This window comes from Melospiza melodia, chromosome 25 (genome assembly GCF_035770615.1).
Source record: "Melospiza melodia melodia isolate bMelMel2 chromosome 25, bMelMel2.pri, whole genome shotgun sequence".
NCBI lineage: Eukaryota > Metazoa > Chordata > Aves > Passeriformes > Passerellidae > Melospiza > Melospiza melodia.
In genome coordinates this window covers 8,004,293-8,025,512 of record NC_086218.1, presented here as the reverse complement: position 1 = coordinate 8,025,512, position 21,220 = coordinate 8,004,293, and the positions used below count along the sequence as shown (strand labels likewise).

The 21,220-nt window shown below is 58.7% G+C and overlaps 1 protein-coding gene across 1 annotated transcript in view; it reads right to left on the bottom strand.

The window, feature by feature from the left end:
* The window catches only part of LOC134429365 (Fc receptor-like protein 3), a gene marked incomplete at its 5' end in the record, with an annotated part of 61,857 nt that overhangs the window by 24,306 nt on the left and 16,331 nt on the right, over positions 1-21,220 (bottom strand). The window contains 2 exon segments of the mRNA XM_063176511.1: positions 19,952-20,221; positions 20,786-21,064. Coding sequence (XP_063032581.1) covers positions 19,952-20,221; positions 20,786-21,064 — 549 coding nt within the window.

Sequence of the window (21,220 nt, the reverse complement as noted above, 5' to 3'; positions counted from 1 at the left end):
AGGTGTCCGCCTCCAGCAGTGCCCGCGCTGGCACCTGCAGCACCAGCTGGTCTGTGGGACAGGAATGTCACATCTCACTGATGAGACTGGTCTGAGGTGGGTGCCCATAGCACTGGGGACATGTGGGTGCTCTGGGGTGCTCTGGGGTGCACTGGGATGTCCCTGTGTGCAGGGGACTGGCTCTTGTCACACGAGGGGCGTGAGGCCATCCACGGAATGGAGCCCACCCTTACCGCTCTGGGGCCCCCATGATCATTAAAAGTCTCCCCTCACCATCTAAGACTGTCAAGGGGGAACTGTGCCCAGTGCCAGGTCTGTCACATGTGTAGGTGCCACTCTCAGTGACACTGAGGCTGTCCTGTCCCTTCTGCCACCAACGCTGCCGGTCCTTGTACTAGATGGTGGCACCGGCAGTCCCCGAGCCCTGGCAGGTCAATGTCACCCGGTCCCACACCACTGCTGGCCTCCAGGAGGGTTCCACCAGGAGCTGGGTGGTCTGGGCACCTGCGGGTGACAGGGGACACCAGCCTGCCAGGGCCAGTGTGGGGCTGGGGACAGCAGTGTGGGGACATGGCATCCCCTGAGTACTCACCAGCGAGGCCGAGGGTCTGGGCTGGAAGGGAGAAGGGACAGGGCTCAGAGGGGGTGTCACCATGGGGACAGAGGCACATGGGGTACAGGGTGTGGTGGCTGTCCCCAATGTGTCCCCGTGGGGACAGATGCTCTTGTGGGAAAGTGTGTGGGTGGTCCCCAAAAGTCTGGAGAGGCAGGGGGACATGTCTGTGTCACAGCCACCTATGTACCACATCCATGTGGCACCGACACCTTGGGAACAGGGACACTGAGGCCACCCCGGGCTGAGGCAGAACATGGGGACAGTGTGGACACTCTGGGCATGAGAACACCACGGACACAGCCCATGCTGGCCCAGGTCACCCCCACCTGCTCATGATCCCATCCCCATGATCCCATCCCCATGGCCACATCCTCACCATTCTTGTCCCTGCATCCCAGTTCCCTTGTCCCTATCCCCGGAGCTGCCTGAGCCCAAAGGTGCCAGTCCCCACATTCCTGTCCCCCATCCCCATCACCAAATTCCTGCCCCCTCTTCCTGTCCCCAAAGCCACCCTACATCCCCAGACACACCCAGTTCCACTGTGGGTAACATGGACTGGCTCTACTGGCATTGGGGACCTCAGGGGACCCCACAGCCCCCTGTGCCCCCTTCCTTCCCGATCCCCAGGGTGTCAGGCCTGTGCCCAGGGCACTCACCCCACAGGAGCAGTGCCACCTTCCCGGCCATCCCGTTGTCCCCAGCCATGTGCACTGGCTATCACTCGCTGCTGTGGCCACCGCTCCCCTGGCTGGCGGCTCTTCGGATGATGGGGAAGGAAGCGAGGTCAGGTCTCGACCTCATGCGTAGGTGGCCCTTGGTGGGGGCAGGGTGGGGACAGTCTGGGGACCGCCTGGGGACACGGGTGGGTGGGACAAAATGGGTCATGGTGTTCCCAGGAGGTGGGAATTTGGTGGTTTTGGGGCGGCAGGAATGGGGTCACTGGTAAATGGGGTCCTGAGGAGGGGGAATATCCGGCAATGGGGGTGCCATGGGAATGAGCGTCTCCATACCTGGGGGGACTCAGGGATGAGAGTCCCAGGGGAATGTGGGCTCCAAGGATTTGAGTTCATGGGATGGGGGAATGGTGGGTCCTAGGAAGATTTCAGGGGATGGAATGAAGGAGAAGGGGTTCCTTGGGAATGGGGTGCTGGGCCATGGAGATCCTAGGGAATGTCAGTGTTGGGATGGGGGCTGCAGAGAGAGTGGGACATAAGGAATGGAGGTCCCATGTTTCTGTTCCTGGGGGAATGGGGGTGCCAGGGATGGTCAGTGGCTGGGTGAGCCCATGGGTTGCAGCTCCTTCCCTGGGTGCTTCAGATTTTGGGGTGACCCAGAGCCAGCACCAGCCCCACATGGGGCTGGTGTCCAGGGGTCACCCCAGACAGATTCTGAGCTGCTCTGGGTCTGTGTCCCCCATCCTCCAGTGATTTTTCCCTCTCTTTATTCCATTTCCATCATTTTACCCCTCAATTTCACAACTCCCCAGTTTGTGCCTTGTTGGTCCTTGGGGGCACCTGGAGCAGGGAACAGGCTGGGGAAAGCAGGGGTGAGGGGTCTGCAGGAAGGGCTGGGGAGGCTGTGGGGGATGGGGGAGTACAGCTTTTACCCCCCAACACTTTCAGTTTCTGTCTCCCGCAGCAGAAGGAAAGGCCATTTGACACCTATCTCACATGTGGGGGAAGGGTTCTGTCCTTAGGGGGCACATCCAGGGGGCTTCTTTCCCGGGGGGATCCTGTCCCAGGGGGGACACGTGCTGGGGAAGAGGGTCTGGTCATGGAGCTTGACAGCTTTGGAGGGGTCCAGACTTCTCCATTCTTGCCCGTCCCCTGCAGGATCTGAGACAGCAAGAGCAGCTGGGGAATGGAACCCTGAGGAGGAAGGAGGTCCCAAACTCCTGCTCCTTGAAGCCAGTGGCCATCCAAGGGTGGGGCCCAGCCATGGCCCAGCCCCACTGCACAGGTATGGCCATTGCCTAGCCTTGCTCTAGCCAGCCCCAGGTGGCAGCCAGCACCTGAGGGTCCTCCCTGCCCCCTTGGCTTTGATTCTGGCAGCTTCAGAGCTGCTGCAGAGGTGAGAATTCTGTGTGGGCAGAAAAGGCCCGCCTGTGGTTTGGTCAGCTCTGCAAGAAGCACAAAACCCAAAGGGAGCTCAAGCATTGTCTCTGTGAGGGCCTTTGATGGTTTTCAGAGCAGGGCTGGCTGGAAACCCCCCCTGCAGGGGCAGCTGTGGGGGAACCAGCCTGGAAATGCAGCAATTGATCCTTTGTTACTCTTTGTAAGGGACAGAGAGAACCACAAAACTACTGCAAATCGCACAACAATATGCCAACAACCTTTCTGGGATCCTGCTTCTTGAACAAAATCTGGAGCCTTGAGGCACCTCATGGAAAGAATGCTTGGATTCCGACTTTGCCCAAAAAAATAGAGAGAAAAGTGTGGATGTATCGGTCAGTGGCTCTCCCCGTGCCCGTGGTGGGGCTGTGGGGAGTGACCCTGTGTGGATTCCAGGTGGCTCCAAAGCTGCTCCATCCCTGCCCTCCTCACCTGAGTGAAAGCCTGAGGGTTTGCAGGAATTGTGGTGTAAAGCCACCAGAGGTGCTGCTGTGCACTCAAAACCTGCCTGGGGTCAGGTGCTGCCTTCCTTCCATTGGGGATCATGGAGAGCGGTCACGGGTGTTGTGAAGGGCATGGGTCTGGCCCCGGGACTCTGCCAGTGGGCACTGGGATCCAACCTGCTGCCTTGGTGGCTTCTGCCCACTGCCGGTGGTGGTGCTGGGACTGATTGGTGCCCGTGAGTTTGCAAAAGGAGCGATTTCCCCTCCTCCCTCCCGTCCGAGGCCGCCATGGCCCCTGAGGGGATGGAACTGGACTGGGGCGCCCCCTGCTGGGCGGGAGTGCTCCCTGCAGCGACCCCTGATGGCCGCGGTTATAACTGCCACAAAAACCAACAGTGCTGAGTGGGAGGGAAAGTTCTGGGTTTGTGTTGTTCATTCTGTTGTTCATTCTGTTCTATTCTGCTTTATAAATTTCAGAGTAAGGAGCTGTTATTCCTTTCCTTGCACTATTGCCTTGAAGCCCCATGAGTTTTGAAATTTAAAAAATTTTAGAGATAGGTTTTCTTTCTATTCCAGGAATGCTTCCAATTTCCTTTGCAGCTATTTTTCATTTAAATTAGTTGTCAAATCCTTACTTCCAGACTGGATGGGACAGACACCTTTAGAGCAGGCATGGCCAGGGACTTGGCCACCTTTTAAGCCTGCTGGGCCACCAAGGGCCCTTTAACCAAATGGCACTTCTGGTCATGTGATTGCTCAGGAGATGGCTTTGTCAGAGGGCACACTGTCCCCAGTGTGCCATGGCTGACAGACTGGTGGACAGACAGGGCCCTCTCTCACTAAAAGCAGGGCCTGACCCACCCCTGCCACACACAGGTGTTGCAAAATATCTCCAGTTATTAAACTTTTCCTGTCTCTGACAACCCAACCTGTGCCATGGCCTGATCCCAACTGCCCTGTGAAAGGCAGAGGCTCAGCAACACCAACAGTGCCTTTGTGCCATCATCTTGTGGGAAACAGGGCAGAGGAGGTATTTGGGACAGGGGACAAGAGAATCCAGAGCCCCCTGAAGGCCACTTTGGCAATCAGAGCAAGGAAGGTCCTGGGCCTTGCCAGGTTCCTCTTGTGGAGGAAACATGCTGGGGACAGTGTCTGGGATTTGTTCCTTTTTAGTGGCTTTCCCTGAAAATCGTTCCTTGTGCGACAATTTATACTCTCAACAATGCAGCTGTTGCTGTTGGTTTTATTCTCTCTCATTGCTGTTGGGATATTTGTGCCTCCACGGCGAGTGGGAGGGGCAGTTTTTTCTGACAGCACACACATGAGTGTGTGCCCATGGGTGGGGACCCCCAGTGCCCCCCAGATTCCCCCAGTGTCACAGCACATTCCCATAGACATCACCAGGTTCCTGCAGTCGCCCCTGGGGTCCCCGCAGCTCCGCGTAGGTCACCTGGGGATCCTGGAGGGTGGTGGCATGAGAGGACGCTGCGAGAGACACGGGCTGTGGGATCTGGGTGGGGTGACACTTGTGGGTGACATGTCCCTCTGTGTGTGTCCCCACTGTACTCAACCCCTGCCCTCTTGGTGACCACGACGTGTGTGTACAGCACCTCCCCCTCCTCTGGGGGGGTCAGGGGATCTGGGGGGGCCCTGAGGGAACACAGGGGATGTGGGGAAGGGAATGGGAGGGTTTGGGAGATTGGGATATAAAAAAGAGAGTGTGGTTTGATCCTCCCACTCACCTTTCCTGCTGCTTCCTGGCAGCTGCAGAGGAAAGAGGGGAGGGGTGACTGTCGGGTCCCCAGGGCTCTAAATCCTCTCAGGATTCCCGAACTCCCATGGGACCCTCAATTTCTCACAGGACCGCCAAGCTTCTCTGAAGCCCTCAAGAATTCATGAACCTCTCCAGCGCCCCCGACAAACTCAGCCTCGAGAACCCAAAGTCTGGATGGGACAGAGACCCCCAGACACGCCCAGGGCCCCTGAAAGAACCCCCAACATCTCTGCAGGACCCTCCAGTGTCCCCCCAAACCTTCCAGGACCCCCAGGCAAGGTCACATCTCTGGGGCTGTGGGTGCTGCCCTATCGTTCCCCAACTCTGGGGGCCTCTACAGCTCCCTGGGAGCCCTGTCCCCCCATTGTCACCCACCCACACGGTGTCACTGGTACCAGGCCACAATGACACCCACAAGCAGGAGCAGGAAGAACAGGGCCCCACCGACCCCTGCGGCCACTGCAAGAAACAGACTCTGATGTGTCCCCCATTCCCCCATGGGTTCTGCACCTCAGGTGACCTTGTGTGATCCACCTGTGTCCCTGTAACACTGTGTTTTCACCGTCAATTCCAGCTCAGGGCTGAGTGCCTGGAACACGCGGTGCCCGTCCTGTCCCAGCTGGTTGGTGGCCACACACTGGTAGGTTCCCGAATGTCCCACATCAATGTCCCTGAGCTCCAGGAGGGGACCCTGGGCCACCTCCTGCCCGTTGTGCAGCCTGGTGAAGGTGACAGGGGCTGAGCCCACCTGCACCATGCAGCGCAGGGTCACGTTGTCACCTGGGTGCACCTGGTGTGACAGGGGACCGGGGGTGATGGTGGCATTGGCCACGGGCACTGTGGGGACACAGACAGGATTGAGGCCATAGGGAGAGGTTGGCAGCCAGTGAGGGGGGATAGGGACAATGGGGATGGGGGTGATGGGGAATGTCGGGGATGGGGTCACATCAGGGATGGGTGAGGGGACTGAGGCAAAGGTGGGGGCACACAAGAAAGGGGAACATGGACGTCCCCAGCCATGGAACCCGAGGCATCTGTGGGGGCTCCCCATGCCCATCCCCGCACTCACTGTGCACAGTGACGTGGAGCCGGGCGCTGCTCTTCCGCATGGCCCCACCCTTGGAGTGCACTTGGCAGCTGTAATTCCCATAGGGGGAGACCCCCACGGTGGGCACCAGCAGCTGCAGGGACCCCTGCAGGCCCCCCACCACCTTCCTGTCCCAATAGAACATGTGCAGGAGGGGGGCTTGGGGCCGCAGGAGGCTGGGGGTACTGAGGCAGCTGAGAGTCTGGGGGGAACCCTCAGTGGGCTGGGAGGCCCCCCCCCAGCACTGGGACCATGAAGAGCTCAGGGAAGGAGAGGGGAGGTGAGGACTGTGACTCTGAGTCCATTGGGAAGTGGCTTTGGGGGTGTCAGAAGATTGAAGTTGCAGCCGTGGGGGTGCTCACCACGCACTGTCACTGTCACTGGTGCCGACTGTGCCCACGGTGATACTTTGGAGTCCACCCAGCCCCTGCAACTGTGGGGGCCACTGTGGTGCAGCTGCAGGGGGGACAGTGACAGCTCGGTCCCATTGAGGGACCTCCCCACCTCCTTGTCCCAATTGTAGAATTGCACTCCAGTGACCGGCATGTCCCGCCAGCGCTGGCAGCGCAGTGTCACTGTACACCCCTTCAGCAGCTCTCACGACGACACCTGCAGAACCAACCGGGCTGCCAGACACGGGGGTCCTGTCACACCGGGGGTCCCATTTTCATGGGGATCCCCCCATGGGATCACACTCAGAGCACCAGGGATGTCCAATTCCAACATGGGTTCCCCCACACTGGGATGCTCTGGGATGCTCACCATGCACTGTCCCTGTCACCGGTGCGGACTCCTCCCACTCCAAATATCCCACCTGGCCCTTGCAGTTTTATCGGCCACTGTGGTTCAGCTGCAGAGGGGAGAGGGACAGCTCAGTCCCATTGTGGAGCCCTTCCAGTTCCTTCCCCTCACGGTAGAAGGACACCGAGGTGACCGGGTTGTTCCATCGACCCCGGCAGCGCAGTGTCACCGTGTCCCCCTCCAGTAGTGCCCGTGCTGGCACTTGCAGCACCAGCCAGTGTGGGGGACAGAGAGGGCCTCTCAGACCTGATGGCACCGGGATCTCCCTATTGTGTCATAACAAGTGCATCAGGGGGTCCCAATTACCACATATTTTACCCAACTCTGGGATGGCCTGGGATGTCCCCAGAGCAGGGGACAGGCTCTGGTGACACAGGAGGTGACCCATGGAGCAGAGCACACCCAGAGCCCTTGAGGTCTCTGTGGGTGCCAGGCTGGGGACACCCAAACCCCACTCACCGTCTAAGAAGTTCACAGGTGGGCTGAGCCCAGTGCCGGGACTGTCACACCTGTAGGTGCCACTCTGGCTGACAGTGACGTGGTCCTGTCCCTGCTGCCCCCAGCGCCGCCCATCCTTGTACCAGGTGATGGCTTTGGCAGCCCCCAAGCCCTGGCAGGTCAGTGTCACATGGTCCCATAGCACCGCTGGCATCCAGGGGGGCTCCACCAGGAGCTGGGTGGTCTGGGCACCTGTGGGTGACGGGACACCAGCCTGCCAAGCCCAATGTGGGGCTGGGGACAGCGGGGTCAGGCCATGGCATCCCCCGAGGACTCAACAGTGAGGCCGAGGGTCTGGGCTGGAAGGGAGAAGGGACAAGGCTCAGTGGGGATGGCACCATGGGGACAGCATTTCTTGTGGGAAAGTGTGTGTGGGTGGTTTCCAAACAATTTTGAGTGGAGGGAGACATGCATGTGTCACAACAACCCGTGCCCCACATCCCTGTGGCACAGACATCTTGGGAACAGGGACACTGAGGCCACCCTGGACTGAGGCAGAACATGGGGACACTGTGGACACTCTGGGCATGAGGACTCCACAGACACAGCCCATGCTGGCCCAGGTCACCCCACCAGCTCATGATCCCATCCCCATGGCCACATCCTCACTGTTCTTGTCCCCTTCTGTCCCTGCATCCCAGTTCCCTTGTCCCTATGCCCAGAGCTGCCTGAGTCCAAAGGTGCCAGTCCCCACATTCCTGTCCCCACATCCCCATCCCCAAATTCCTTCCTCCCTGTTCCTGTCCCCAAAGCCACCCTATATCCCTAGTTCCACCCAGGTCTGTGTGTAACATGGACTGGCACTGCTGGCATTGGGGACTTCAAGGCAGCCCATAGGCCTCCTGTTCCCCTCCCCTCCCTATACCTGGCGTGTCAGGCCTGTGCCCAGGGCACTCACCCCATAGGAGCAGCGCCTCCTTCCCGGCCATCCCGGTGTCCCCAGCCATGTGCACTGGCTGTCACTCGCTGCTGTGGCCACCGCTCCCCTGGCTGGCGGCTCTTTGGATGAAGGGGAAGGAATGGAGGTCACATCTCAACCTTATGCGTAGGTGGCCCTTGGTGGGGGCAGAGTGGGGACAGGCTGGGGACACGGGGGGGACAAGGCTGCGTAGTCTGAGGACATTATGGGGGATGGTGTTGCCAGGAGTGGGGGGCTCAGGGGATGTGGGGAACCAAGGATGGGTGTCCAGGAGTATAGGGCACCAGGGGAATTGGATCTCCATGCCTGGGTGGTTCCAGGGCTGGGGGTGGTGTGGAAACATGTTTCCCAGGGATTTGGGGTCATGGCATGTTGGTGCCAGGGTTTGGGGTTCAGAGGGAAAAGGAGATCCTCAGGAACAGGGGTTCTGGGGGAAGAAGTAGCGCATGGGATGGCATGAAGGCAATGGGGGTGCTGGGCAAATGCCCTCCTGGGATGGGGGTCTTCAGGGACAAGAGACCAAGGCAATGGGGATCCCATGGTTGGGTTCCCAGGAGAATGGGGGTGCCAGGGATGGGCAATGTCTGGGTGGGCACAGGGATCAAAGCTGCTTCCGGGATTGCCTCAGATTTTGGGGTGACTCAGAACCCAGCACATTCCCCACAGTGCTCATGGCCAGGGGGGCAACCAAAGGTTGTCCTGGGAGGTTCTCGATCTCTGCCTCACACACTCCTGGGCTTTTTCCTGTCACTCCCATTTCGTGGCTCAGCGACCTCAGCAAACATGTGCTGACCATTTGGCTGAGACAAAATTACACATCCATAGAATAAAGGCAAGAATCTTTTCCCATACCATTATTTTCCCAATACAAAATAAATCAAACTCACAAGGTAAAAAATTAGCTGGTTTATAGAATACTTTGAATCATTGCTTTCCCAACAAGTCACTCACAATGAAAACACAAACAAATCACAAAGAAATGAGATTTTTTTTTTCTCCCTGTAGGAGCCCCTTGCTGCATCCAACAGCAGCATTTGCTTGTGGATACCACAGAGTGCGTGGAATCTCCCTGAGTATCCAACAGCACCACGGGATTGTTCCCTGCCTGCTTGGCAGTAACCCAGCCCTTAAGGAAGCCTTTTGTTGAGCCATATTTAGGAATTATCCCAATTTATCTCATTCCCACCCTGAAACTTGAATGACTTCCCATGGATTCAGCTGACAAAAGGGGAGAAGCTCTGCCCATCCTTGGGACAGTGTACAGGAATCTGTGGAAATGCCCCTGTGTGCCTCAGGGTCAGATTCCCTGGTAAATCCACTCCAGCCTGCCCTGAATTCCCCTGCCTGGACACTGCCTGCTCCTGCTGTGACACGACTGTTCCCCAGCTCCTCGTGTGCAACCCCTGCTCAATATTTCCACACTTTCTCCTCTCTGCTGGTGTGCACATCCAGAATGCAAACATTCTTTCTTGGAGGTCCCAAAGGGCTGCAGGTTTTCTTCAAGAAGGAGGGTCCAGGTCAGGTTGTTGAGCAGATTGTTGTTGTCTTTGCAGTAGCTCTGGGGCTCTCTCAGTCCCTTGCTGAGAGGGAAAAAATGATCAATTGCCACATTTCTGGACTGGTTGCCACACAGCTGCCCTTGCATGAGTGTTTCCAGCCAGTCCTGCTCTGACAACCATCAAAGGCCCTCACAGATCTTGCTTGATCTCTATTTGGGTTTTGCGCTTCTTGCAGGGCTGAGCAAACCACAGGCAGGCCTTTGTCTACCACAGAATTCTCACCTCTGCAGCAGCTCTAAAGCTGCCAGAATCAAAGCCAAGGGGCCAGGGGGGACCCTCAGGTGCTGGCTGCCACCTGGGGCTGGCCAGAGCAGGGCTGGGCAATGGCCATCCCTGTGCAGTGGGGCTGGGCCATGGCTGGGCCCCAGCTTTGCATTGACAGGGGTCCCCAGGATGTGCCACCCCTGGGACAGGCACCCGGCCAGGAATGTGCAGGAACATTTCTGGAAGTGCCACACCAGGAACAGGACACCCCATGCCAGGATGTGTCACCCCCGGGACTGGTTTCCCCCAGGTCATCCCCACAACAGGGACCTCACAGAGCAGGGCCCTCCCGGATGTGCCCTCCCAGGACAGACACTGCCTCCCTTTGCCCTCTGACTCTCAGCACAAATGGCCTCTTCCTTTTTGTCTAGGAAAAAGAAAGTGAAAGTGTTGAGGGGGCGCAGCCCGACACCTCCATCCCCCACAGCCTCCCCATCCTTTCCTGCAATCCTTGCTCCCAATTATCCCCCTCCCCTGGCTCCCTCCAATGCGTTCCCGGCTCAGGTGCTTCCTGGGATTGCTGAGCCAGGAACTGGGGTTCAGGGGACATGGCATAAAAGTGAGGAAAATAAGGAAGAAAACAGAAATAAAGAAAGAAAAATTCAAGGGCAGGGGAGGGCACAGAAGCAGAGCTACCCAGGACCCCCATGTGCTACCTGCACAAGGAATGAGCATCCCAAGGGGGCAGCACTTGGCTACGGGTCACCCCAAAATCTGAGGCATCCAGGGAAGGAGCTGTGACCCCCATGCCCCCCCAGCCACTTCCCATCCCTGGCACCCCTATTCAGTTGGGACCCCAATCATGGGAATCTGATTTCCTTTTGTCCCTCCTTCCCTAAAACCCCTTCCCTGGACTGCAGTTCCTCACGATCTCCTACCCCAAAGAACCCCATCCTGGTAATTCCAGTCCCTGGGAGCCCCATTCCCTTGGGGACATTGATTCCACCAGGGCCCCCATTCTCACAGGGTTCCCCTTTCCCCTAGCACCTCCATCCCTTGGCCCCCATCCCATGATCACAAATCCCTGGAGGCTATATTGTTCTGGCACCCTCATTCCCAAGTCTGAGTCCATCCATCCACTGGGACCCCCATTCCCATGGGACCCCATCCCTGGGCACGCCATTCCTCTGGACACCTATTTCTGGCTCCCTACACCACCTCAGGCTCCAAATTGTGGCCCCACCATGTCCAACCATCACCCCCATGTCCCACAAGGTCCCCACCCTGCCCCCATCCTGTCCCCAGCCTGCCCCCCCCCCCCCAAGGGCCACCTACATGTGGGGACGGACGTGACCTCGCTTCCTTCCCCTTCATCCGAAGAGCCGCCAGCCAGGGGAGCGGTGGCCACAGCAGCGAGTGACAGCCAGTGCACATGGCTGGGGACACCGGGATGGCCCGGAAGATGGCACTGCTCCTGTGGGGTGAGTGCCCTGGGCACGGGCCTGACACCCTGGGGATGGGCCCTGGTGAGGCAGAGACTGGTGGGGAGGGGGCATAAGGGGGCTGCAGGGTCCCCTGAGGTCCCAAAAGGCCGCAGAGCCAGAGCATGAGGTGACCAGGGCTGTGGGGACAGGAGAGGGGGGACAATAATGGGGGGACAGGGATTTGGGGAACTATCATGGGGCTGGTGGGGGTGACCACTGCAACCACTGGTGAGTCTCCATTTCTGGGTGTCCAGTGTGTCCCCATATCCTAACTGTGCAAGGGCTAGCCGGTGTGTCTCTGTCCCCAAGGGGTACTTGCCACACTATGACAGTTTAGGGACAGCCCCCACACCCAGTCCCTCACTTTCAATGTCCCTGTGATGCCACCCTCATCCAGCCCTGTCCCTTCTCCCTTCCAGCCCAGACCCTCGGCCTCGCTGGTGAGTCCTCGGGGGATGCCATGGCCCTTCCTGCTGTCCCCAGCCCCACACTGGCCCTGGCAGGCTGGTGTCCCCTGTCACCCACAGGTGCCCAGACCACCCAGCTCCTGGTGGAGCCCCCCTGGAGGCCGGCGGTGCTGTGGGACCGGGTGACATTGACCTGCCAGGGCTTGGGGACTGCCCGTGCCACCATCTGGTACAAGGATGGGCAGCGCTGGGGGCAGCAGGGACCAGACCACTTCACTGTCACCGAGAGTGGCACCTACACGTGTGACAGACCTGGCACCGGGCTCAGCCCCCCCATGAAAGTCTCAAATGGTGAGAGGGGTTTGGTTGTCTCCAGCCTCGCTCCTGCAGGGACCTCAAGGTCTCTGGGTGTGCTCTGCTCCATGGGTCCCCTCCTGGTGTGACCAGAGCCCATCCCCTGTACGCGGGGATATCCCAGAGCATCTCAGAGTGGAGGGATCCCAGTTCTGGATTCAGGGAACCCTGCTGCACTGGATGTGTTTCAGTTCGAGGGTCCTTGAGAAAATTGAATGCCACAGGTGTCCTAAGACTCCCATGTTCCACAGCCCGACTGGTGCTGCAGGTGCCGGTGCAGGAGCTGCTGGAGGGGGACACGGTGACACTGCGCTGCCGGCGCTGGAAGAACATGTCGGTCACTGGGGTGCGATTCTACCATGGGGACAAGGAGGTGGAGAGGTCCCTCAGTGGGACCGAGTTGTCCCTGTCCCCTCTGCAGCTGAACCACAGCGGCCGCTACAGCTGCAGGGGCCGGGTCGACTCCAAGGTGGCACTGTGGGTGCACTCGGCTTCAGTGACAGTGACAGTGCACGGTGAGCATCCCACAGCCACAACCCTGACACCCTCACAGTCCCTCCCCAGGGATTCAGGCTCACAAATCTCCCTCCCCTCTCCTTCCCAGAGCTCTTCTCAGTGCCGGTGCTGGAGGGTCCCCCTTATCTTATTGTGGGATCCCCCCTCACTCTCAGCTGCCTCAGCACCCCCAGCCCCCTGCGGCCCAGAGCCCCCCTCCTGCACGTGTTCTACCGGGATGGGCAGGTGGTGGGGGGCCCGCAGGGGTCCCCGCAGCTGCTGGTGCCCGCCGTGGGTTTGTCGCACTCGGGGAATTACAGCTGTGAGGTGCAATCCGAGGGGGGGGCCGTGCGGAAGAGCAGCGCCCGGCTCCGCGTCACGGTGTGCAGTGAGTGTGGGGATGGGCACGGGGAGCCCCCACAGCCTGCTCAGGCACCCCTGCCCCGTCTGGGGATCCCCATAACTACCCGGGTCCCCTAACCTTTTCTGGGTACCTCATCAGATCCCCTAGCCCTATGTGGCAACCCCCATCTTTCTGGTAATCTTTTTCCACATCCCCTCATTCCTGCTTGGGTCACCCTCTGTGTCCCCCCATTCCTCACTGGGATCCCTTCATCTGTCCCTGATTCAACCTCAGCCCTCTCTGATCTCCCTCCATGGTCGTCAGGTCTCACCATTCCCTCCCTGGTTTTACATACTCTTCCTGGTGTCTCCCCATCTTCCTCTCCAGGTTACTCATCCTTGAGCCCTCCATCATTCCTTGGGGTCCTGTTCCAAGCCCCCCTCCTATCTCTGTGCCTCCTTTTCCTCACTGGGGTCCCACTTCCCCTCTCCCATCCCTCCCCACCACGGGTCTCTCACTGTTCCCTGGTGTCCCCCCATCCAAGGGGTCCCACCGTTGGTGGTGTCCCTGTCAGTGCAGTCCCCAGGGGACAGGTGGCATGCAGGGACTGACTGGTCCTGAGCTATGTGGTGGCTGTGGGTCCCCTGTCCTTCTCCTGGCAGTGGGAGGGCTTGGGGGCGCTGCTGGGAACCGGCCTGGAGCTGTGCCATCCTGGGGACAATGACAGCGGCCAGTACCGGTGCCGGGTCAGCGACAGGGACAGCGTGGCTGAGAGTGACCCCCTGAATGTCACCATCCTGGGCAAGCAGGACCCTCGGACTGGGGGTGACCCCTCCCATGGCACCCCCATCCCACCTGCCCAGTGCCAGCCCTGTCTCTGTCCCCACAGTGCCCGTGGCCAATGCCACCATCACCCCTGGTGCCCTGTCACACCAGGTTTATGCCGGTGACCCCATGACCCTGTGCTGCTCAGTGCAGGTGGGCTCAGCCCCTGTCACCTTCACCTGGCTGCACAATGGGCAGGAGGTGGCCCGGGGTCCCCTTCTGGAGCTTGGAGCTGTTGATGTGGGACATTCGGGCACCTACCAGTGCGTGGCCACCAACCAGCTGGGACAGGACGGGCACCGCGTGTTCCGGGCACTCAGCCCAGAGCTGGTCCTGGAGGTGACACCTGGCTCACCCTGGGTCACAGGTGGGGTCACACTGGGTCACACGGGGGGTGCAGGACCCCTGGGCTTCTGGGTGACCCCAATGTGTCCCTCTCTGTCCCCAGCAGTGGCTGTAGGGCTCAGTGGGTCCCTGCTGTTCCTGCTCCTGCTCCTGGCTGTCATTGGGTGCTGTTACCAGTGGCACTGCTGTGGTGGGTCACAATACGGGGGGATGGGGTTCCCAGGGATTGGGGTGAAGCCCCCCAGGTTATGGGCGCCATAGGGTGGCACCAACAGCTCCTGACGGGAGAAACTGATCCTGCAGAGACCTCAGCTTGGGGTCCTGGGAGCTGTTGGAGGGTCCTGCAGGGATGTTGGTGATTCTATCAGGGGTCCCCCTTTCTGCAAGGCTCGGGGTTCTCGGGGCTCAGGGTGTTGGTGCAAGTGGGGTGGTTCAGGGATATTAGTGGGGGCATCAGGGATACTGGGGTGCCTGGGGAGAATTGTGTGTCTGGTGGTGGTTCAGCATTCCCAAGGGGGGATGGGGGCCCCTGGGTCTCCAAAGTCACCCCTCCAGTTTTCCTTTGCAGATGCCAGGAAGCACCAGGAAAGGTGAGTGCAGCCTCCAGCCATGATACACCTTTTACCCAAACTCCCAGCACCTCCCATCCCCTTCCACACACCTCCTTATTCCCACAGGGCCCACCCAGAGCCCCTGGCACCCCCAGTGGAGGATCCTCAGTCAATGTACATGGAGCTGCAAAGGCAACCGTGGGAATGCAGCGACATCTATGACAATCTACACCAAAAGTTGTGATGCTCTGGGAAGCGGGAGGCACCTGGTGACACGGGGGGTGGTCCCTCCATGGCTCCTGTGGTTGCCCATCCTTCCAAGGGAGGTGGTCATGGCCCAGGGGGAGGCTACACACAGGGAACCCTCTAATCCCCATTTCCTCTCCCAGTACCCCCAAGGGCTCCCCCATTCCTTTGCTCGTACCTGCAGGGGCTCCCCAGCCCCATCCAAGTGCCCAAGTACCCTCAGGGACTGCCCCATTCTCTCCCCACAGTGCTTGCAGTACACCCAGGGCTTCCCCATTCCACCTCCCACTACCCCTGTCTCATCCCGCTGTAAAAGGGGGAGTCGAGGAGGATTGTTGCTGAAAGGTTTCTAAGATGAAAATGAAGCACAAACGTGGCAATATTTTATCTGAGAACTGTTTATTGATAAAGGAGGGTAAGGGTTATTATCGAAGGGGGAGAGAAGAGAGTAGAAAGGGAAAAGGATAGAGAGAGAAACAGAAGACATGGACAGCGTTACCGCAAGGAGCCCGGGAGCTCTGTGGGCATCAGCTTGGCAGATGGGGTGTGTGTGCTGCAAGCCAGGGCGAGCCCACATGGCTTTTGTGAGTGGCTGGGCGTGGTTTCCAAGGACGGCACCTGCGTGTCTCTGGCATGGGCGAGCGATGGCTGCAGGCTGGCTGCTGCGGGCTGGCTGCGGGCTGGTGCTGCGGCACTGGTGGCTCTGGGCTGGCAGCCGCGGGCTGGGGCTGCGGTGGGCAGGTGCAGCAGGCTCGGGGCTGTGGGCAGCATGGGAAACACGGCAGAGGCAGCGGGTGGGTGCAGGCAGCATCTGCTCCATCGGGGAGGCAATGAAGGAACGTCCAGGATGAGCAGGAATGAGCTGCCTCATGGAAGCAGCACTACAGGAAAGAATGGATAGAGGCAGGGGAGAAGGACCACTTAAAGAAAAGGCAAGGGAGGGGATTGTCGATGGTATTTTTACCGGATGTCCAGGAGGAATGATGCATCCGACCCCATCTTATCAGAAGGCTTATTAAGTACTTTTTAATACTATATTATTCTATATTATATAACATTACGTCTAAACTGAATCTGCCAAGCACTCAGCTGCACTCCACTGAACACAATCTCATGACTGTCAGCCGACAGTCCCAACACACACACACCTGGATTCAAATGGTCAGTGAATCAAAACTCTCACATCAGAATCCAATCACAGATTCCCTTCAGGTAAACAATCTTCCACAATGCATTCCGCATGTGATCAACACAGGAGCAGAAAATGAGATAAGAATTGTTTGGATCATTCTTTGCCTCTCCCACTACTTCTCTCAGGTTCAGATAATGTGAATCCCACAGTGGAGGAGGGCCAAACTGACCCTCTGAGCGAGCCCCTGATCCCTGCAAGAAACCTAAAGCAAAACACTCGTGTTTTGTCACAGTTATCTGCTTTTATTTGCAAAGTCTCCTCCCACTGCCTGATTTCCCGGGTGTTTTTTCACAGATATTTTTCCTCGGGCATCTGTCCCACCAGCCACTGGGGGTCACTCACATCCCGATCACTGAAGCTTTCTCTCCCCTGATTCTTGGTTGTGTGAAGCCTCGCCAGGGACAGGGTTCCCAGCACATGTACAACCCACAGAGTCATTTTTCACCTCAGGTGTAGCATATGTTGAGACATAAATCAAAATCAGATTTGATCCTCTTAACCCCAGTGCGCTTAGTGGCTCTGCAGTCCCCATCCCAGTGCTCCCACTAAGGTGGCTTCCTGGTGCCCATCCCAGTTCCAAGGGGACACAGGACCTGGTTCCCTGCTCCTGGGACAAAAATGCAGCTCTTTGATTAAACTGGCAGAAATGGTGTTTCTTTGTTCAGCTCTGTCAAGGAAGCTGAACAAGGTGGGAACCTCCCTTGGAGTGGAATATACGATCCCCTTCTCTCTGAACTAATATAACTTTGAAATTACAGGGCTTTTAGGTGGGAATACGAGTAACAGTTCTTTACTGGTATATATTGACAGAAACAAGTTGATGGAAGTTGACTTTCACTGGATATTATATGAATTGATGTTATATTATTGATTATACTGTTGATTAAATATTGCCATGTTGTGCAGATAGTGAAAAGTATTGTGGAGCGGCAGATGTGGTTGTGGTGGCCGGGAGTGCTCCCTGCAGCGCCCCCTGCTGGCCGCGGTTATAACTGCCACAAAAACCAACAGCGCTGAGCGGGAGGGAAAGTTCTGGGTTTGTGTTGTTTGCTCTTTTCTGGTTTATCATATTCCCAGCAAAGAGGTGTTATTCCTTTTCCTACACTTTCGCCTGGAAGCCAGATCATCTTTGAAATTAAAAAACTTTTCTGAGATGGGTTTCTTTCCATTCCAGGAATTTTCCCCAGTTTCCTTGGCTGATATTTCTCATTTATATGAGTTGCCAAATTCTGGGTTCCAGTGTGAAGGGGACAGACACCCCATGAACAGATAGGGCCAGGGACTGTGCTATCTCATGCTCTGCCTTTTAAGCCAGTTGGGTCACCAAGGGCCCTCTCCCCAGCTGGAACTTCTGGTCACCTGGTTACTCAGGAGCTGACTTTGGCAAAGCGTCACACTGTCCCCAGTGTGCCATGGCTGACAGATGATGGACAGACGGGGCCTGGTCTCACCAAAAGCAAGGTCTGTCCCACCCCTGCCACACACAGCTGTTCCAAAATGTCTCCAAACTTCAAATTTTTCCTGTTTCTGACACCCTGCCCTGTGCCATGGCCTGAACCCGACTGCCTGGGAAAGGGGAAGGCTCAGGAACCTCCTCAGTGCCTTTGTGAGATCCTCGTGCGGGGAACATGGCAGAGGAGGGGTTTGGGACAGGGGACAAGAGAATCCAGAGCCTCCTGAAGGCCACTTTGGCCATCAGAGCAAGGAAGGTCCAGGACCCTGCCAGATTCCTCTGATGGAGGAAACGTGATGGGGGGGGGGGGGGGGGGAAGTGTTCGGGGATTGTTCTTTTTTGGTGGCTTCCCCTGGGAATCGTTCCTTGTGTGACAATTTGGGCTCTGAACCTTGTTGCTGTTGCTGTTGGTTTTGTTCTTTCATTGCTGATTAAGGAAATTTTTCTTCTCTCAGACTTTTGGGATCTTTGTCCCTCCATGGGGAGCGGTAGGGAAAGGGGCAGCAGCCCCTGGTTTTTAGTGGCAACCCAGAACTGGAGAATCCCATTTCTAAAGCCCAACAAAGCTGAACAAACACCATCTCCGCCAGTTTAACCAAAAAGTTGCATTTTGGACTAAATAAGAAGGAAATGGGTCCAGTGTCCCCTAGCACTAGAACGAGGCTGGTAAGCCATGGGTGTACTGGGAGCACTGGGAGGGGGAAAGGGGAGCACTGGGTGCCCTGTGCAGCCCCCCCTGACACATGGTCATCACCCCAGGCCGGATGGGCCACCACGGGAGCCACAGGATGGGGACTCCCAGCGTCCCATGTTGTCACAGCACGTTCCCATGGATGTCACTGGTGTCCTGCAGTCGCCCATGTGGTCCTGGCAGCTCTGTGTGGGTCACCTGGGGGTCCTTGGGGGGGACAGTAAGAGACACCTGGCTTGGGGTGACAGCCATGGGTGACATGCCCAAGTCCCCACCCATCCCCCATACTCACCCCCTGCCCCCTCATGTCCAGCCCCTCCCCCACCTCCAGGGGATAAGGGTGTTCTGGGGGGCCCTGTGGGGATAAAGGGGGATCTGAGGGGTGTCTGGGGAGGGGGTCAGGCAGAGTCATGGCTGGAACTCCCCACCCACCTGTCCTGGGATTTCCTGAGAGCTGCAAGAAAAAGAGGATGGGGTGATCATGGGGTCCCCTGGGCCCCAACCCCACCTGGGACCTTTAAATGTCCACTGGAGCCCTGAGCCCCCACCAGACACTGATTTCTACTGGACTGCCAGGCCCCTGCACCCCAAAGCACCCCTGAGGAGCCCCAGAACACCTGAGGCACCCAGGTACTCCAACCCCCTCCCCAGGAACCCTGAACCCCTGAGCACCCCTCAAGCCTCAAGGAACCCCAAGAATGGAATGCAGAGAAGCCTCCAAACTGCTCCAGGATCCCTGAGGAGCTCTCAACATCCCTGCACAACTCTCCAACACCTCCCTAAAAGCCCCCAGGAGATCCCAGTGTCACCCCAATATTCCTCAAGGCCCTTCCTGGGACAGCCCAGGACCCTCCAAAAGACCCCCAAGCAAAGGTCACTGGGGGCTCAGCTTCCTCCAGCTCAGGGGCTTTGGGTGATGCCCCAATGGCCCCCCCCGTGTGTGGGGCTTCCCCCCAGTCTCTGTAGGACCTTGTACCCGCTGCATTGTCACCCACCCTGGCGGTGCCACCAGTGACAGCCCCCGATGACAGCCAGGAGCAGGAGCAGGAACAGGAGGGTCCTGCCGGCATTGACAGCTCCTGCTGGGGACAGAGGGGACACATTGGGGTCATCCTGAACTGCAGGGGTCCTGAACACCCTGGTGACCCCATGTGAGCCCACCTGTGACCCAGAGTGAGCCAGGTGTCACCTCCAGGGCCAGCTCAGGGCTGAGTGCCCGGAACACGTGGTGCCCGTCCTCTCCCAGCTGGTTGGTGGCCACGCACTGGTAGGTGCCCGAATGTCCCACATCAATGTCCCTGAGCTCCAGGAGGGGACCCCAGGCAACCTGCTGCCCATTGTGCACCCAGGTGAAGGTGACAGGGGCTGAGCCCACCTGCACTGAGCAGCGCAGGGTCATGTTGTCACCTGCACGCACCTGGTGTGTCAGGGGACGATGGCTGATTGTGGCATTGGCCACGGGCACTGTGGGGACAGAGACGGTGCTGGCACCTGGTGATGTGGAATGGGGTTGCTGTGGGTGGGGTCACCCCCAGCCCGAGGGTCCCACTCACCCAGGACGGTGACATTCAGGGGGTCACTCTCGGCCACGCTGTTCCCGTCACTGACCCGGCACCGGTACTGGCCGCTGTCATTGTCCCCAACGTGGCGCAGCTCCATGTGGGGGCCGGTGCCCAGCAGTGCCCCTGAGCCCTCCCGGTGCCAGGAGAAGGACAGGGGACCTGTCCCTGTGGCCACGGCACAGCTCAGAACCAGGCTGTCCCCGAGTGCCACCTGTCCCCCTGGGGGCTGCACTGACAGGGACACCCCCGAGGGCGGGACCCCTGCTGGAGAGTGGGACACCAGGGGACAGTGAGGGACCCGGGGGGTGTCAAGGAGGGGCAGGGGAATTCCAGTGAGGGAGAGGGGGTGCAGAGATTGGGGGAGGGGGGCTTAGAAAGGAACCCCGAGGGATGATAAGGGGGTCAGGGAGGGAACACCTGGAGAGGGAGGTGGGCAACACCAGGAAGGGTATGGGGACCATGGGTGGGGATGGTGAGACTTGGGCAATGTGCAGAGACCTCAGAGAGGGGTGGAGGGACCCAGGGATGGGGGAGGGGACCCAACGAAGGATGGAGGGAAACACAAGCCAGGAATGGGGGAAGCTTAGGAGCGACCCGGGGCAGCGATGGCAGGACACAGAAAATGCACCAGGGAAGGATGAGGGTACCCATGTACGGGCTGGGGGCCCCGGGGAGAGACCCGAGAAAGGATGAGGGGGGGGCAGGGAGGGATCTGGAAAAGGTTGGGTGCCCCAGAGGCGGCGTCAGGGAGGGCTGGAGGGTGCCAGGCAGTATAAGGGACCCGAGGCATCTGTGGGGGCTCCCCGTGCCCATCCCAGCACTCACTGCACACCATGACAAGGAGCCGGTTGCTGCTCTTCCGCACGGACCCACCCCGGGAGCGCACCTCACAGCCATAATGCCCCGAGTGGGAGACCCTCACAGTGGGCACCAGCAGCTGCGGGGACTCCTGTGGGCCCCCCACCACCTGCCCGTCCCGGTAGAACACGTGCAGGAGGGGGGCTCGGGGCCGCAGGGGGCTGGGGGTGCTGAGGCAGCTGAGAGTCAGGGGGGACCCCTCAGTGAGCTCACGGGGACCCTCCAGCACCGGCACTGAGAAGAGCTCTGGGAAGGAGAGGAGAGGTGAGGACTGTGAGTCTGAGAGCACTGGGAAGTGGCTTTGGGTTTGTCAAGATATTGGAGTTCCAGCCATGTGGGTGCTCACCATGCACTGTCACTGTCACTGCTGCTGACTGTGACTGCCAAGACCCCACCAAGCCC